Source organism: Antrostomus carolinensis, unplaced genomic scaffold, assembly GCF_000700745.2.
Source record: "Antrostomus carolinensis isolate BGI_N321 unplaced genomic scaffold, ASM70074v2 scaffold8616, whole genome shotgun sequence".
NCBI classification, from domain to species: domain Eukaryota; kingdom Metazoa; phylum Chordata; class Aves; order Caprimulgiformes; family Caprimulgidae; genus Antrostomus; species Antrostomus carolinensis.
Genome location: NW_010319781.1, coordinates 17,656 through 34,661, shown reverse-complemented (window position 1 = coordinate 34,661; position 17,006 = coordinate 17,656). Strand labels below are relative to the sequence as shown.

The following is a 17,006-nucleotide window of genomic DNA, read 5'->3' as shown; positions in this document are numbered from 1 at the left end:
TCCAGCCCCCTTATTAGCTTGAGGGTAATACAATGCTTCTCAACCACCTGCTAATTACAGTCTTCACATTCATTCTTCAAGACATGTCTTTGAGCTTTTCTTGCTGAAATCAGACTTCTAGGAGGGTTTCTTTTCTTTTTTTTTTTTCTTCAAGTCATTTTCTTCAGTCTTCACATTCATTCTTCAAGACATGTCTGTGAGCTTTTCTTGCTGAAATCAGACTTTTAGGAGGATAACTTCTCTCTTATCTGGATCACAACATAGAAAGTCACAGACCAGTGGAGAGCTGAGAACTGCTGACAGATGTCCTCTGGGTGCCAGGGAGACTTGTGTCTTCAGCAGAGTCCATGAGATTGTGGTCCTCAACCACAAAGATGCTCTGCTGGGCAGGAATCTTGCTGGAGGCATGGTTAGGGGCCCAGTGCTTGCAGCATGGAGAGATCACACTGAGGAAAGCCATCCTGAAGCGCTGGGACAATAGATTGTAAATTATGGGATTCACGGCAGAGCTCAGATAGAAGAAAACACCTAGAGAACAAAGGTGGGGGAAAGGAGAAAGAGACATTGTTTTTGTGTAGAACAATCTCAGAAGAGGAAAATCTCTTCATTGCCTATTCTGTTCCACCAAGCTTGGGTGCAAGGGTGGAGACAGTGACAAAACATCTCTACCTGCTACCATCCAGGCAGAGGCAGAGGCAGAGGGATGTCTCACCAAGGCTAGCTCAGGCACTGCAGCACACAGGGAAAGTGGGAGAGATCATTAACTGGAACTCACTATCTCCAGTTGTTCAGGAACCAGCTCTGTCCTGAGCTGTACTGACCTGCCTCCAGCACAACCCTCATTCCTGCAGCAGGATTTGCACAGCTGGTGCCCCCATCAAAGCTGTCAGAGGAGAACTTCCAGAGGAGGGGAGCTAATTTCTTACAACACACCAGGACAATTGCATGAGACTGGATTTGTTTGAGCTACCTAAAGGCCATATTCAGCGTTTTCCCATGGCAGACTGAAAATAAGATTCCTCTTTGAAAAAGCCTTCCATTTTATGGCTGGTAGGGCCATAAACTCTTATATCACTCAGTTCTGAGCAGTATGTGAGTCTTTTGCCTTGCCATTTGGTAAAGTTTCCTGTTTGCCTGAGAGACTCTCTGGAGGATAATGCCTGCTGCTGTGTATTCATTAAAAGCAAATGAATAATAGCAGACTTCATTTCTGAACATTTCCAAGAAGGAAAAGCAGCTGATAATGATACATGATATCTTGTTTTATTATTTTTCTTTTTTTTTTTTTTTTGGTGACTATTCAGACAACTGTATTGAACATGCACAGATCTTGAAAGCTGAAGAAACTTGCATGCCGTTTTTATTTAAGGCATGATTCTCACCACTGTCTACCAGACCCCAAGAAGCTTTTCCATGCATGCCTCATGTCACCTGCAAGATAAATGACTACATATTTCAAGTAAACCATTCACAACTACTTTTTTTTTCCCCAGTCCCTGTGCAAGCGCAAGAAGAAAGCTTTACCTGACACCACATGAATTAAGTTGAAGATATTAGCCAGAGGCTCAGTCCATTCCACAACAAAGCTGAAGAAGAGTCGATCTATATGGAATGGAGCCCAGCAGATAGCAAAAACCATCACTAGGACAACTAGCATGAAGAAAAGGGAGAAGAAAAACAAGTCTGTCATAGAAAGATATGGTTCACTAGGCGCACAGAGCAGAAATAGTTCAGAAAGCTGGAAGAAAGACTAAATACTTTTTTTTTTTTTTTTCCCTAGAAGGACTCATTACTCACACAACATCTTGGTGACTGATTTCCTGGATGGTTTCTGAATGTTCACAGCCATTTCCTCCACTTCCAACGATTTGTCTCCTTTCAACTGGCAAAAGAGGGAAACAGAAAGAGACAGGAGATGACATCCCCACCAGACATAGCCTGTTTGATATTTTGATAGCTGTAGTATGAGAAAGTAAAATTTGGGGCAACTCAGGACTCACTGAAAAAAAAATCTGTGCTTACATTTCAGTTTTAGTCTAGGGAAATATTGAAGCTTTAGCTTCAAAACAATCTGCAGATTTTATGCATCTGAGACTGCATATTTACAGAAGTTTGTATTTCAGTTCCCCACTTGTCCTTTCTCAATGAGTCAATATTTAGTTCACAGTTTGTGCTCAATTTCAACAGTATTTTGCTAGGCATTATTTTATCTTCTAGCCAAGTGTTGTTTGTTTGTTTGTTTATTTTCCTAAAAGGGTTCCCCACAATTAAGCACAAACCAATGATCCAAAAAAATACCCAGAGAGGTCTTAGTGAAACACAGCTGTAAGCACTGGAAAAATTCCTGTAGAATTCAAGGGAGTTCATTTCATGCCCTGAGTCTTTGGGCTAATTGATAGTCAATCCATCTAATGAACAAAACCTACATATGTTCTCTTGGAGACAGCTAGTGTGCAAGGTATGCACGGAGACAGCCAGTGTGCAAGGTATGCACAGATTCAGCCACATACTGCTCAATTGCAACAGGGTTTATTTTTTTTTCTCCAGTAGTGTTTCCTGGACTTCTAAAAAATGAACATAAAGAATAATAATCTGATCCTCCCTGAAATAATTCTGCAATATGCTTATGCCAAGAGCACTGGTGTTTTGGTGATGAAAAGATCAGGGTTAGATAATCAGAACAATTGCTTTGATTAGAAAAGAAATCATCTATGGAGAGTGCATAATTGGACTCAGCTTCCTGAAGTGGGAACTTCTGATTAGCCAACAGATTTGGACTGATGATATTTTCAACAGAGAGAAACTGGAAACAAAACTTTTAATTACATGGTAAAGTATATAAAAAATTAGGTAAAAGTTAGAAATCAATCCCGATTTCTAAAAATCTTGTGAAAACATGCTAATTGTGTCATTTTCTTTTACCTTTTACACTGTGACTTTGCTTCCCGATTTTTGGTTAACAATATTTCTCTGTAAGGATGATAAAATTTGACCTTCTTTCGACGGTTTATTTATTCATAAAACCCATAAAAGGGAAACACATAAATCAAATTATATTCAATTATAGTGAAATTCAGCCTCACATTACATTATTCCTTTTGTAACTTTTAGTCATAGCCACAGTTGCTTAAGGAAGAGGCTCAGGTGATTTGTAACACATCTAGAGATAAATGTCTGTTCAGATTGATTAAAATCCCTAGTTTCCCTTCAGTGGTTTCCAGTCTCAACAGTAATTTATTCTAAGCATATTTCAAAGCCTCAGAGAATACAAAGTTCTGATGCTGTAATAACTAGGGACACATGTATATTTATTTTTCACCTTCCTCCTGTCATTTTGATGATGCTATGAGGTTCTTCTTTAGCCTCAAGTGATAATAGATGGGCATGGAACTAGTAAGAATAACTCAGTGGTTGTAATTTAATGAAATGATGAGTTATGACAAAGGGGAAGGAAAAAAAAAAAAGAGTCCATGGCAGATGTTGTCACTTGAGTTCATGCCAATGGCTTGACAGAGGAAGAACTCCAACCAAGGTAGTGGCTACTTTTACAGCACTGTGGATGTACGAGGCTATGTAGGTTTGCCTGGAGATGAATGTTACCCATTCACTGCAAGAGAGTTAAAAGTGTCTGGAGTGAGAAGCTGAAAATTGGATTTCTCCCCACATCTTTATTAGCTACAGCATTTCATACTAGAAATCAAAAGGCAGAGCTAAGCTAGGACCTCACCTATCCCCAGGCAAACCGAGTGAGGTCACTCAGCAAAAGCAGAACTGTTTTCTGCAAGTTCCTTGGCCTGTCTGATATGAGTGGTGATCAAACTTTCTCTCCAGCTCATGGAAAAATCGATATTTAAAAACCACATGGCTTGTGTTAAAGCATGCAATCCTGCCTACTTGAGTGACTGGGCTGAAGCAGTTGTCACCTCTCTGTTGAACTGCATCCTGGGTCTATTCTTTTCTCACTCCTATGGCAAAGGAAAATTTGTTAGTGAGTGCAATGTTTGCAGGACAACTTCTCTGGAAAGAGGACAAACCCTTCCAGGAGTGTGCTGGGCTCTGAAGAAATTAGCCAAAAGCAGTCACTGGCCACAGAAGATTCTGGTTTTAATAACTGGGTATTTAGAGGAAAAATGGATTTTGATGAGCAAATCTGAACCAGCTGTACATTGGTGAGAATAAGTTGTCTTGATTAAAAAACAGTTGAAATAATAATTACCAGTGTGTCCAATACATTACTGAGGGGAAGTGGCACTAAGAGAAGTGTTGGACTCTTAACAGAAGAGTCACCCTAGGTGAGGTCAATCTAGTCCCATCTAATCATCTAGATTCCCTCACAGATGTCTGAAACAGGTGGGATAAATCCCAGTCAAAAATCCTAGTTAAACAGAACCTGACTTTTAAACAACCAGAGATAGCCACCTATCCCTGTGTCCTTCTAGAGATCAATTTGAAGGAAATGGACAGGTACGCTGCACTGAATCCTGCTGCAACACAGCCTTCTTCCCAAGAAATGCCACTCCATCTCTATCAACACTGCAGGAATTAACTTCTACAAGCAGCCATTCCCCCATCTTCTAATTTTCTCCCTCTTCTCTTCCTCCTCAGCTTTTTGGCTCTAGGTTGCAACCAGTAACCCAGTAGCTGAATTGGGTTTAAAGAAAGGCCTGGCTAATTTAGGGGTCGGTCCTTAAGGCAGCTGTGATGAGGAACCCATGAAGGAGGCAGCAGGAAACTTCCACAGCCTAATCAGACTACAGTGTAATCAACAGTGTCCTCTTTACACTAATTCTGGAACTATCTATTGACCATAACATTGTAGTACTAAGCCAACAAGACTTAAAATTATATCCAATAAGATCATGAGGTATTTGATCATAAGGTCATCAACCTGAAGGCTCTGTTGGCCATGAATTTCCTAGTGAGAAAGACAAATATTTTTTTTTCCTTTTTGCAAGGTATAAAATTAAAAATGAACTCAGCTACTCTTTGACCCATGTTTGCTACCCTCTTGCAGCTGCTTAATGTGTCGCACAAGCTTCCTTCTGTATTGCATCTTGAGGCTCTCCTGAACATAGACAAAGCTTGAGGAAGTAACTTTGGTGAGGAAATGCCTTTTCACAAAGCCTGGACTTGGAAAGCCTATGCCTCTGTTTGCTGAATTTGAGCTGTTGTACAACCTTTGGATCAAGTTTAAGCTTTTCTGTAGAGTCTATGAACAATACATGGCACTCGGCAGACTCTGGAGTGCTGCTGTAGCTTCACAGATTTCATCCTCTATGAGTAGATAAAAAGTGTCTTCTCTTGAAAAAAAATTATATTTTTTTTTCTATAATTTCTGTTGAAAAAATAAAACTATCTTGCCTAGTGCAATTTAGAGTGCAGTGCAGATACACCCAGGCTGGGTGTTGTTCAAAATTTGGAAGTCTGAGTTGGATATACAGAAAAGCAGATGCATAAACAATGAACACTGCAGCTCTTAGGAAAGACAGCTTGAACATATCTGTGAATATACAGAGGTCTAGGGGGAGCAGCTTTCACCTGGTACCTGGCTTCTCTTCTGGGATGGGGATTAGGAATACCTGCTGCCATAAATAGAAGCTATTGCAATCTTCAAGACTTCTTTCTATTAGTTTGGGGATTTCTCTTTCTTTTTCTTTAAACAGCTATATTTTCAGCATTTTTGCCTCCTTCCAGGTCTTATTTTGCAAACTTTTCAGTGAAACTATAAAAAGACCCCACAACAGCAACTTGGGCTGTGGGGATAATTAAACCCATTCATTGCTCAAAGATCTATGGTGTCCTATGGATTTCTAGCAGTTAATCCTTGTGGCTTTTCTTAGGTAAGGAAAAGTTGCTTCTGTATAGTTTCAAAAAATAGTAACTATCAGCCAGCACAACAATATTATACATACACCAGCACAGATTTGGTTGAATTTCTTGCACAGTATTCGGTAAATTCATTTGTCTTTACTAGTGTATCACACCACTTTCCTGCTATATGATCAGACACAGCTTTTTAAACTTTTATTTACATTCAGTGCAATGAGATAGGCTTTATATTTTCAAAATATATGTATGTATGAGTAATGTATGAGAATAAAAAAGTGATTGGGTCTCTATGGTTAGCAGTGCATTTCAGTGTTGTGCTACATAGATTTATAACACTGTGATACTGATTTTTCCATGTATTTAAATGATGAATACTTGGTAAAATTAGTCTCACTTTCTGAAGAGACAATTCTAAAGTAGCCTTAATTGATGGTGAAACTATGCTGTAGTTTTATAAAAAAACAATTGCTGAATTTGCTAGCTGCAGCAATAAGGTAGCATCTCAGTTTATGACAGCTTTGTGAGTTTTAACAACTGAATATTATCACCATCTCCAGGAGAGGAGAAAAAAAAAAAAAAGTAATGCAATGGAAATTCCACAGTCACAAGATGAGGGAAAACAAATCATAATCACAGAATGGTAGGAGTTGGAAGGGACCTCAGGAGATGATCTAGTCCAACAAAATAATATACATTAGCCTGCTCCTTTTTATTCTTTTCACAGTTTCTTTGTGGCTTATTTCATTCTAGTCCCTGCTGCAAAGGTGGAAATCTCTGAGGGGGTGAAATCAATCTACAGACTTGGATGTTTAAGTAACATTCAAATGTGAGCAGCAGTAATGGTAAGTTTTTTTAAAAAAAGATTGGGGTAAATTATTTCCCTATTTTTCTACATAGCTATATTCATTTGAGAATGGGATTACACCAAAGAAAGAAAGAGTTGGATCCACTCTTTGCAGAGGTTTAAAATACTTCTGCCTTTTTGGTAGGAAAACATGGGCAAGAAAATGGTACAAACATTTAAAAGACAAATACAGACACAAACACACAAGAATGAGCTAAGGAAACATGGAGCACAGCTGGAGCAGGACTTACTCGTAGCCCCATCAGATAGTACAGCACACTTATTACCCCCATAGGCAGCACATAGAAGAGAAAGGAAGTAATTTGGACGATACAGTTGTAGATCCACATGGGCATGACCACGGTGCAGGTAGCAGAGCCAGGGATCAAGGTGCCATTGGGGAAATACTGCAGCATGATGCCATGGGTGCCTGTGTTGGGGAGGGCGAAGAGGACAGAGAGGACCCAGAGCATCATGATGGTTCTCAGGGCACGCTTGCGAGTGCTCTCTAACTTGGCACGGAAAGGATGGAGGATGGCGATGTATCTCTCCACGCTGACTGTGGTCACGCTGAGGATGGAGGCAAAACACACTGTCTCAAAGAGTGCCGTCTTGAAATAGCAGCCAATGGGCCCAAACAAGAAAGGGTAGTTGCTCCACATCTCATAGACTTCCAGTGGCATCCCGAAAAGAAGCACGAGCAGGTCTGAGATGGCAAGGCTGAAGAGATAATAATTGGTCGGGGTCTTCATGTTCCGATGCTTGAGGATTACCAGACAAACTAAGAAGTTACCCACCACCCCAACAACAAAGATCAGGGTGTACACCAAAGCCATGGGCAAGAACAGATGGCTCCGTCTGGGCCCACATAGCAAAGCTAAGTAATCCTCAGTGCTGTTTAAGTACTTCCTGAAATGTTCTTCATGTAGAGCAAAGTGATTAAACCAGGAGATATTGCTGATCCAGGCCATTCCTGGATCCCCTGAAACGTTTCACAACCGAGGTCCAGTCTTCTTTAAGTTCCTCTGTGTTAGTTTGCTGACTTTTTGCAGAGGAAGGAAGAGAAGGGGGGGAGTTGTCTTGCCAGACCTAGATGCACAAAGCCACTGAGAGATGTGAGTGTGTTTGCCTGGCTTCAGTTAAGGTTTTGCCGTTGTAACAGCTGTTCCCCTGCAGGGAGTCCCTTAGCCAGAAAGCCCCTCCTTTCACACATATTCATTGGTTCTCTAAGTGCATTAGATTATAGAGTAAGAAAAGAGGTTCCAGCTACATGTATCAGCTCCCGTAGCAGATGCATTTACAGACTCAGAAGTGTGGGATTTAGAGAGCTGGGAATCTGAAATATAGAATGTGAGACAAGCTGCAAGAGGTTTATATTTGCCAGAGGGTGGGAAACCAGACATAAAACCCCTTGAAAACTCAATCCAAAAAGCTTTTACAAAATTATATTGATGCTACATTCAGTTATGAGCCACAAGCAAAAACAAACAAATAAACAAACAAACCAACAATCTGGCATGATTATTTTATTTTTCAGATCTCTGCTGTTTTTTTATTTTATGTTTTCTACAGCAGCAAGTACTTGAAAATAGAGTTTGATCAGTAGAAAGCCAACCTGATTTTATCATCATTCATGTGGAATTAGGCTACTATAATGTTTCAGCCTTTTCTAGAACAATGTATTTTTTTTTCTCCTGAAATTTGACATAGGATTTTAATTGTTCTTCTTATTGATATCAGAATATTTTCCCACTTTTCTGGTGTGCTGGAATCTGATCCCATATTCTTAGATTGTCTCATTTTATGAATCTTTCTGAGGACTGTATTTTTTACAAAGACATACTTATTGCCTCCGGGACTAAATTTACATGATTTTTTATAAACTCTTATTTCTTCCTGAATGACAACCATTCTGCAAACACTTTCTGAGTGAACAAAGTGAATCCTGCAAGGATGATGTCTGTGTCAAAATAGATCATTTAGCTCCTTATGAATGCTTGATTTCCTATTGAATTTATCTAAAACAAAAACGCTTCAAAGTGCATGGATGTAATCTTCTGAGATTCAGAAAAAGTTTATCTGTTTGGAATCAAAGAGATGCAAAATCTGAGGGCTAGTTTAGGGGATTTTGTCAGCTTGATGTGCAATTTGTCTGCCCAGCACCTCTCACTCTCAGGTTTGAGTACTTGCCCAGTCCCCCTCCTTGAAGCTATGTAGACCCTTTGCTTCCCCAACATACTTTGGTAAGGAGCTGTAGACCCCAAGCTGTTTGCTTGGGTCTACTGTCTAAGTATGGAGAACCACCTTGTTTTCTGCTTGACTCTTTAGCTGACTCTCCCTGGCTACTGACCTAAGACTGCATATTTTTAACCATCTAGGAGCAAAAGAACAGCCCTTTTGGCTGGCAGGTCCTCCAAAATCCTGACAAAAGCAAGTTTTCCAAGGAAGATGCAATCTATTCCACTGTAAATGGCTAGACAGTAAACTCATCCCACACAAAACCTGTTTTCTGACTCTTAAGAATTGAGGCTGTCTTAGATCCTGTCTTCTTTACTCCATCCCTCTTTAACTTCTTCTGGTTTAGTAGTGGTCCAATAACCTCACAAGAAAAAACACTGTAATAAGCACAGACTGCCTCCAGAATTAACAGCAGGAGGCAAAGAAATGAGGTTTGCTCCCACAGAGGCATATTCAGTGTGTGAATTCTGAAGATTACTGTGCATTCATTTAAAATATTAGTGGCATCGAAGGTATGACAGCTGTGTCTCTTGCGATGACATTTGGATGTGTTGAAATTCTCTCACACATAAACTGTCTCCATCAGAAAGACCCTAATCATTTATTTTAGCATTGCACAGAGGCGTTTCATTCAGGAGACTGAAAGATTTTATTGGATTGGTGAGTTGCAAGTGTGCTCTTTTGACCTATTTCACCCTTTGTTAAGGATTCATCTTAAAGAGATTCCTTGCACTTTAACAATGTTGCAAGAATGTGAATTTGATTTTGATCTACAGTTGGTGTAAGAGGTAGGAACAGCAGAATCATTAGCAGGGTGCCTGGTCAAGACCAGAATTAATTGTTTCAGAGCACAGTAGGAGACAAGTATTTGAGAATTTGTGCATGACTAAACACTTGCTGTACCTCTGCTTAACTTTCAGGTTTTTGGTTTGTTTTTTTTTTTTCCCCTTAATCTCTCAACAGTATTTAATTTCTTTCCATTTCTTCTTCCCTCTCCAGTAAGTTCTACCACTCCCTATAATGCATCATAACTGAGGTGAGTAAACACTTCTAAAGTAGCTACTGAATTGGTCTTAATTTTTCTTCTTCCACATTAACCTCTGTAAAGAAACTGAAAAATAAACTTGAGGATTGGGCAGCTTGAACTCAGTCTTACAGAAAAGGAAACCAAAATGGATTATTTACTAAAAAGCCACCAGGGCAGCCGTACCACCACAATCTCTATGAGAGGAAAACAATGGGCTGTAGAAACACCTCAGGCCACTTGAAAATGTGGATGTGCCAGGCCCAGCTGTGTCTACTTCCACTTGTTCTTCCTCCTTCATTCTTCCTGATCCTGCTGGGTTTGGGTGCTGACAAGCTGTAAGAATAGAAACACAGAAGAAAAACAGGTCTATTTGTCTAGCAGGTCAACCCTGTATCCGTGTCACTAGGACCATGATTAAATGGCAAATGAAGAGGGCAAGGAGAGTGGAAAATATATTTCAGTTAATTTCTTGAAGCTTTATTCAGTATTCTTTATCATATCTGTCTCAATAAGGATAGGAGAATGTATCTAACCAAAGACTAGCTCTGGCTCTGTATGACTGGAAATATTTTATTTTTACAGCTGAGACAGAAAATAAAAACAAATTTTTCTTTTGAAAGTAATATTAAAACATTTGGTATTTTTCACTGTAAAGCACACTTCATTCGTGCTTGCTGTAACACACTCAAAGGAAGAAGGCGTGCTGCATGCCAGCCTTAGAATTGTGCAGTTTTATGTAATAGTAACGTAATTAATGTAATATTTACGTTAATGCAATGTACACTAAGTAATGCATTTTAATGTAGTGTAATATTTGGCAACATTAATCCAGACATAGTATTTTTTGACATGATAAGTGTCACTATTAGTTAGAGTGTGGCGTTATCACCCTAGGCAGTGAGGATGCCCTCATGGTGATGGTATCTCTTGTACCACTTTCACATTGTGGACTCTTTTTTCAGCCAACAATGTGTGACAGCACCTTCCTGTGTTCCCTTGAGAGCAGCAAAGTGCACTTTTAAGAACAGGTAAATTCAAGTGCCTTCATGTTTTCTAAATCCCTTGTAAGTACACCCATTAACAACTATATATTAGGTCAGTAAATGGTGAATAATTTTGTATTTTAGGAAAAAATTGACACATTCATCAAAAGAGACAGAGAATAGTGGAGGTAATCCAGAGTATAGCATATGGATAAATCCTCCACAGCTCACGCTTACAGAGGGATGTAGTTTGAAGAACTATGGGCCATTACGATGGTCTGCTCTGAATACTTGCTTATCTCAGAATGGAGAATTTTATTCATGGAAAACAAGTTTTTTTGAATATTTATATCTATGTGGTGAGACAAAGAGGCTTCTTATCCAACTTCAAATGCTCTAGTTGTGCAACTGTAAGTAACATAGCTCTTCTAATGCAATGGTGTGCCACGCTAATTAATTCTGTTGATTAGTGAGAAACAATGCTGTCCTGACATGTCCACCTGGCATCCAGGACTTGAGCTAACATGTCTGAGCAACCCTGCACGGGATGTCGCTCAGGGTTTGCAAGAAACTGCTGTAAAGCTTACTGTACATACAATTTTAGAAAGACATCTTATTTCATTGGAAGGGCTGGAAGAGTTATTAGGTTTGCCATAATTCTTGGCAAGCAGATGCACTAATTTTGATCTTCAGGAATTACGACCTGGCATTTAATTTCTAATTTCCATTTGCAGGCATCAGATTCTGTTGTTTCAGTGGTTCCACCCTTTCTTCAATTTGTAGATGCTGAAGGTAGGTGCAAAATCCTTTAGAGATTCTGTGTGAGGGGACAGCTATCCAGCCTGTCTGAGCTTTCCTTCCCTACCCCTTTCATGGAACCTTTCAGAGCTGCCCATGGAACCACGCCACTTTCTGAATTGCAGGTTCAAACTCACTATTTTAATCCTTTGAGAATCTGGCAGTACAAAGTATCTGTGTCCCAAAGGGATGCAAAGAAGAGGATGAAAATAAGAGGGCACAGAGCTGATAAGCAGAAATGTTAAGCCATAATACACTGAATATGTTAACACAATTGCTAGAGAAATACAGTCCCATTCTCCTTATAAATTACTGAGCTATAATTATAGATCATGCATTTGACTCTTTTTTTCTTCTTTGAAAGGCTTGTTTGGTTCACTACAGCAGCTGAAATGTGAGTCCTTGTTTTTGTAAGTATATTCAGAATAACATTCAACGTGCTATCAAATGCATAGATACATATTTTGTATATTTTCTCTCACTTCAGGCTGGAGGAGTGAGCTGCTCTGTAATAATAGCTGGAGCTGCAGTAGCCTTTCCATGCCTTGTTGTAAGTAATTTTGCAATTATCTAGGCTCTTCACAGACAGATTTTCCATGTCTGTGCATGATATTTGAAGTCCCTAGGATATCAATCAACACACATAAAAGTGGATTTGATAACTACAGTACAAAACACCAAGGAGGGCATGTAAATCTCTGCTTAGAGCAGCTGGCAATCTACAGACAGTGCAGGCATGGACCACTTCAAGAGTGGAACCCATTTTACATAACTTTAGTCATTAAAAACAGCAAATGAATCTACACAGATTTTTCAGGCTCCTACTTTAGTCAATAACGGAAAGAGGAACCTTCAGAAAGGGATTTGTCTTAAACCATAGTACAAGGTAAGAGATATGGAGTAGCTTATTTTTCCCTATTTCCTACAGAAGGAAAGTGGGTAATAACAACAAGCTTGTTAAACAACTGAGATGAATTTAGATCCCAGTTTTGTGCAGTCTTATCCATCCTCCTCCCATCAGGCCCAGTCTTTAGAGGGAGCTTCATGTTTGAGAAACTGTTGGGGCAGAGGGGCAGCCAGCAGGTGAAGAGTGAGGATGGCCCTGTGCTGAAAAATCACTTCCTAGCTCTCTCTTATCTGGTAGGGTGGATGTACCTATTGACATGGCTTTCAGCGATGGATTGCTTTGTTAGTGTTGATGCCAGAAATTAATGGGAATGATGTCCTTTCTTTTTAGTAAGTGTTTTGTGTGGTGTTTGTGTGTGTGTGTACTCAAGCTTTGAAGAGGCAGTGGGTGGCAGGTAGGGATGTGGTTCAGGCTTGACATGCAAGGGAGCAGTGAAAAGAGCTGAAAAAGAGTTCTGATACAGAAAATCTTGTCGTGCTGAATGTGTCCATCGTGACAAAGTGACACAGATTTACATGGAGGAAGATGAAAGGATTGTCATGACAGAAAATATATTGAAGTCACAAGCACAGTACAGAATGAGTCAGATTGTCTGAGTCAGGACAGATCTGGTACTACAGGACCTAGATTTACACAGGAAGAATCAGGTTATTCAGCATCTCTCTATGGCTTTCTACATCTCATTACAGTATTGATACTCCACTGCAGTTTCTTCCTCTCCTGGTGTATATGTTTCTTGGGAAAGCTCAACTAACTTGATTGTCTAACCAAAAAGAGGCTTAACTAGTTTCCCTGACATGATTTATCAATATTATTTTTCAACTCACATCCATTTGGCTTCTGTTCTTGGGATTTAGGCAAGGATTTTTCTCCCCTGAAAAAAACCCCATCCGTATAACAGAGTCTGCAGAGTGCCTGGATATGTATTAGACAGATGATGAGACAGAAGGAGTCACAGTGACAAGCCTTAAGATATTCAAAGAAAGAAAGTGATGCATTGTATTACTGGAGGTGGTAGAAAGTTAGCAGTTCATTACAGGAGAACTGAATCTGTCAATGAAAATGATAAATGGGACACATGGAATTTATATAGCTCATATCATGTATGAAACTAACAGTAAGAGGAATGGCAAGAGAATCCCTTTTCTGAACATTTCCTTCTCTAAGGGTTGGTGTGGAGGTAACCTTACTGTAAGAAAAATAGAGTTTATTTGAAAAGTTTTGCTCCTATTGGAAAATTATATACACTCTCTATTTCCCCCAGAAATGCAGTGATGTGTTAGTTTATACTCTACAAAACAGTTTGTTCAGAGCTACTACTACTACTACTACTACTACTACTCCTACTACTACTACTACTACTAATAATAATAATGCAATTTAAGAAACTGGAAATTAGACAACATTTTTTCCTCTTCTTCTGATTTCAGAAAAGGCTTGCTTAAATTATCTGTGCATGTTTAAATTTTCTTCGCTCCAGTAAAAGTATCATTCTACTGCTCATAAGAGTGACTGTTTGGCAAAAACAGCTGTCAAGAATTTCCATTCCCTCCTGCCTCAGCTGCTGTTCAGATTGCTTTGTAAGTTGGATTACAGTGATCACCTGTCTTTGTGTCACATTGAGAATCAATATTATTTGACTTGGAATTAATGAAACCATCTTTATGAAGAAGGATGCGCATAATTTGGAACATTAATATGCTGGCAGATGATGTTCTTGTCTTGCTCTTTTCCCCATTAAACTATCCCCAGGAGTCATATCTTGGTTTAGTTAAATGCAGAAAGGAACAGTACTGTTCTTTTGAATGTCTCCTGCTACAAGGTTAGAGAGAGAAATAAAACTCTAGACACAGCAGTGATTAAAAAGATACATGCCAGAGGGATAATTTACCATAGTTTTCAAGCAACCTAATAGACCTTAGACTTGCAATGCAAACTGGATCAACTTACTAAAAAGCTTGTTTCTAATTGTGGTGTACACCTCGAAAAACCTTTTTGTGCTTTGCAGCCCACTCAGTAGTGAGATGATCCCAGGCAGAACTGCAAAATAAGGTAAAATAACCCATCCATGCCCTCTAGAGCTGAGGAGCAGGACAAGGAACAGTCCCTATGCAGGATGGGGTGTGGGGTTAGGTGACCTGAGTACCCCTATGACTTGGTGATTTGAAGTTCAGTGGCTTTACTAGATCAGTTCTCCACCAGGTTTTAGATCAGTCTGCCTATTTAGGCACCTTATTCCCCTCACTGACACTGAAGATGAGTGTGAGGCTCAGGAGCTTCCCACACAGACTCCTGCAAACAGACAAGGGAGTGGAGGCTGTGTTCTCTTAATTTCAGATGCAAAAAAAATTCTATTTGGGCATTTCCCTATATTATGGCCACTGAAGCCACAACTGCTGCAGTGCATCTCTTTATTTTTACCCAATGCTGGTTTTACAGTGGCTGTTAAAATTTGTCTCAGTCCACCTCTTTTTACTGGGAGACCAGCTTAGCATCCAGACTGATGAATATTTTTCTTAACCAAGACACCTTCATTATCTGCTCATTTGCAAACTCTGATCTACAATTAGATCTGAGTGGACTCAGAACTCTATTGATTTGCTTTGACTGTACTAAATGTTAAGTATATCTCATATCGATGAACATCCAAGCATCTACTACAATGCCTTTAATTCTGCATCAGAGAGAAATGACTCAAATCTGAGTCAAGTTGTTCTCTCGACACAGCACGCTGTATTTAAATGGGTACTAATATTAACTCTGAAATGGCATCAGAAATAGATTAGGTAAGGCAAACAGAACTAGAAAGTCTGACGTTTTATTTTTCGATTCTGTCTAAAGATCAATGGATAAAGACTAATGTTGCTTGAAACAAGAAAATCTTAATGATGGCTGGCAGGACAAAGGAAGGAAATAAAATGGAGGAGAAGACCGAACAACCTTGAAACAATAATCTGCTAGGAAGACAAAAAAAACCAAAAACGTTGGGGATGGGAAATGAAAATGGACAAAATGAACTTTAAACATGTAAATGAACAGAATACACAAAATGAAAAACATACATAAAGGTAAAGACAGAGATAAGGAAGGAAGACAGAAAGGCAGGAACTGAGAAGTAACCCTTAAAGAAATAGGATCACAGGCTAACGCAGCCTGGAAGGGACCTCTGGAGGTCTTTAGTCCAACCTCCTGCTTAGATGAGGGTCTGCTGTAGAGTCAGACCACAGGGTGGACCATGGGATGACCTCCTCCTGGGTGCTGCAGAGGCTGCTATGAGGTCCCCTGAAGCCTCCTCTTTCTTAGGTGAAATCAGACCAGTTGTCTCAACATCTCTTCAAGGGCAAGTGTTCCAGCCCCAAACGTCTTAGTGACCTCTCATAAACCTCCTCCAGTTTATCAGTGTCATCCTCACATTGGGGGAACCAGAATTGGATGCAGTATTCTAGATATGGGCTAATGAGTGCTGATTTGGGGGATAAACACCTCCCTCAGTCTATTGGCTGTGCTCCTATTAATACAGCCTGTCGCTGCTGCCAGGCATACAGCTTGCTCATGTTCTGATTGCTATCTACCAACACCCCTAGGTCTTTTTCAACAGACCTGCTTCCCATCCAGCTTGACTTTAGTATTGGCACTTGTCTGCCTTTCCCAGCATTCCTTTACGTGGAAGCTGTTAGCACTGAAATGTGAAGAATGACTCTTTAGCACTGCTATTTCCAAGATAAAACTGTGTATAAACTTGATTAGTCCCACATTGTTATTCCTTATTTTCTCTTCTGCTGTTTGAAATGATTCAATCATCCCAGAAGAGAAAGGAAACAATATCCACGGTTCAGATTTATGAGGTGTCTGTGAGCCTACGTCTCTCTAGTACTCATGAGACTTCAAATCTTAAAGGCTGTTCAGAGCCCTGGTTCCTAGCCTTATGTTACCAGTAACAGAAGAGAAATACTATAGCACAAATTTTCTCAGCACTGATAATGTCCTGCTTAAATATCTACCTTGCCATTTCTCTGGAGGTTATAATACATGATGAATTGGTACTGTATAGTCTGCTAGGTCTAATAAATGACCTACAGAAAACATTCAAAACTTTTTATCAAGGCATAAAAGAGTTCCAGAGCTAGAACTGAAGGTTTCTTGGCTCCTCATTCCAAGCCTCACTGATTGCCCTTGCATTGCCACAGTGTTGATTAGTGAGTCTCTTAAAACTTTGGGGTGTCCCACAGCTGCCGAACCCCCTAGCATCACTGTAGTGGCCCTTCATTTAATCAGACCATGCTATGCTTGCTTTCTTGTGGTTGACAATCACCATATTTTGAAGTGCATAGCCTTACACAACACCCATTCGAACTGAAGTCTCAGAGCTGACATGCAAGT

The 17,006-nt window shown here is 39.8% G+C and overlaps 1 protein-coding gene across 1 annotated transcript; it reads right to left on the bottom strand.

Moving 5' to 3' along the window:
• Nucleotides 1-236: 236 nt before the first annotated feature.
• NMUR2 (neuromedin U receptor 2) lies at nt 237-7,833 on the bottom strand. The gene is made up of 4 exons (XM_010169379.1): nt 6,925-7,833; nt 1,798-1,882; nt 1,525-1,650; nt 237-528 (listed from the first exon to the last, which is right to left on the bottom strand). The coding sequence occupies exons 1-4, from the start codon at nt 7,642-7,644 to the stop codon at nt 269-271; spliced, it is 1,191 nt and encodes a 396-aa protein (XP_010167681.1). The 5' UTR covers nt 7,645-7,833; the 3' UTR covers nt 237-268.
• Nucleotides 7,834-17,006: the final 9,173 nt, after the last annotated feature.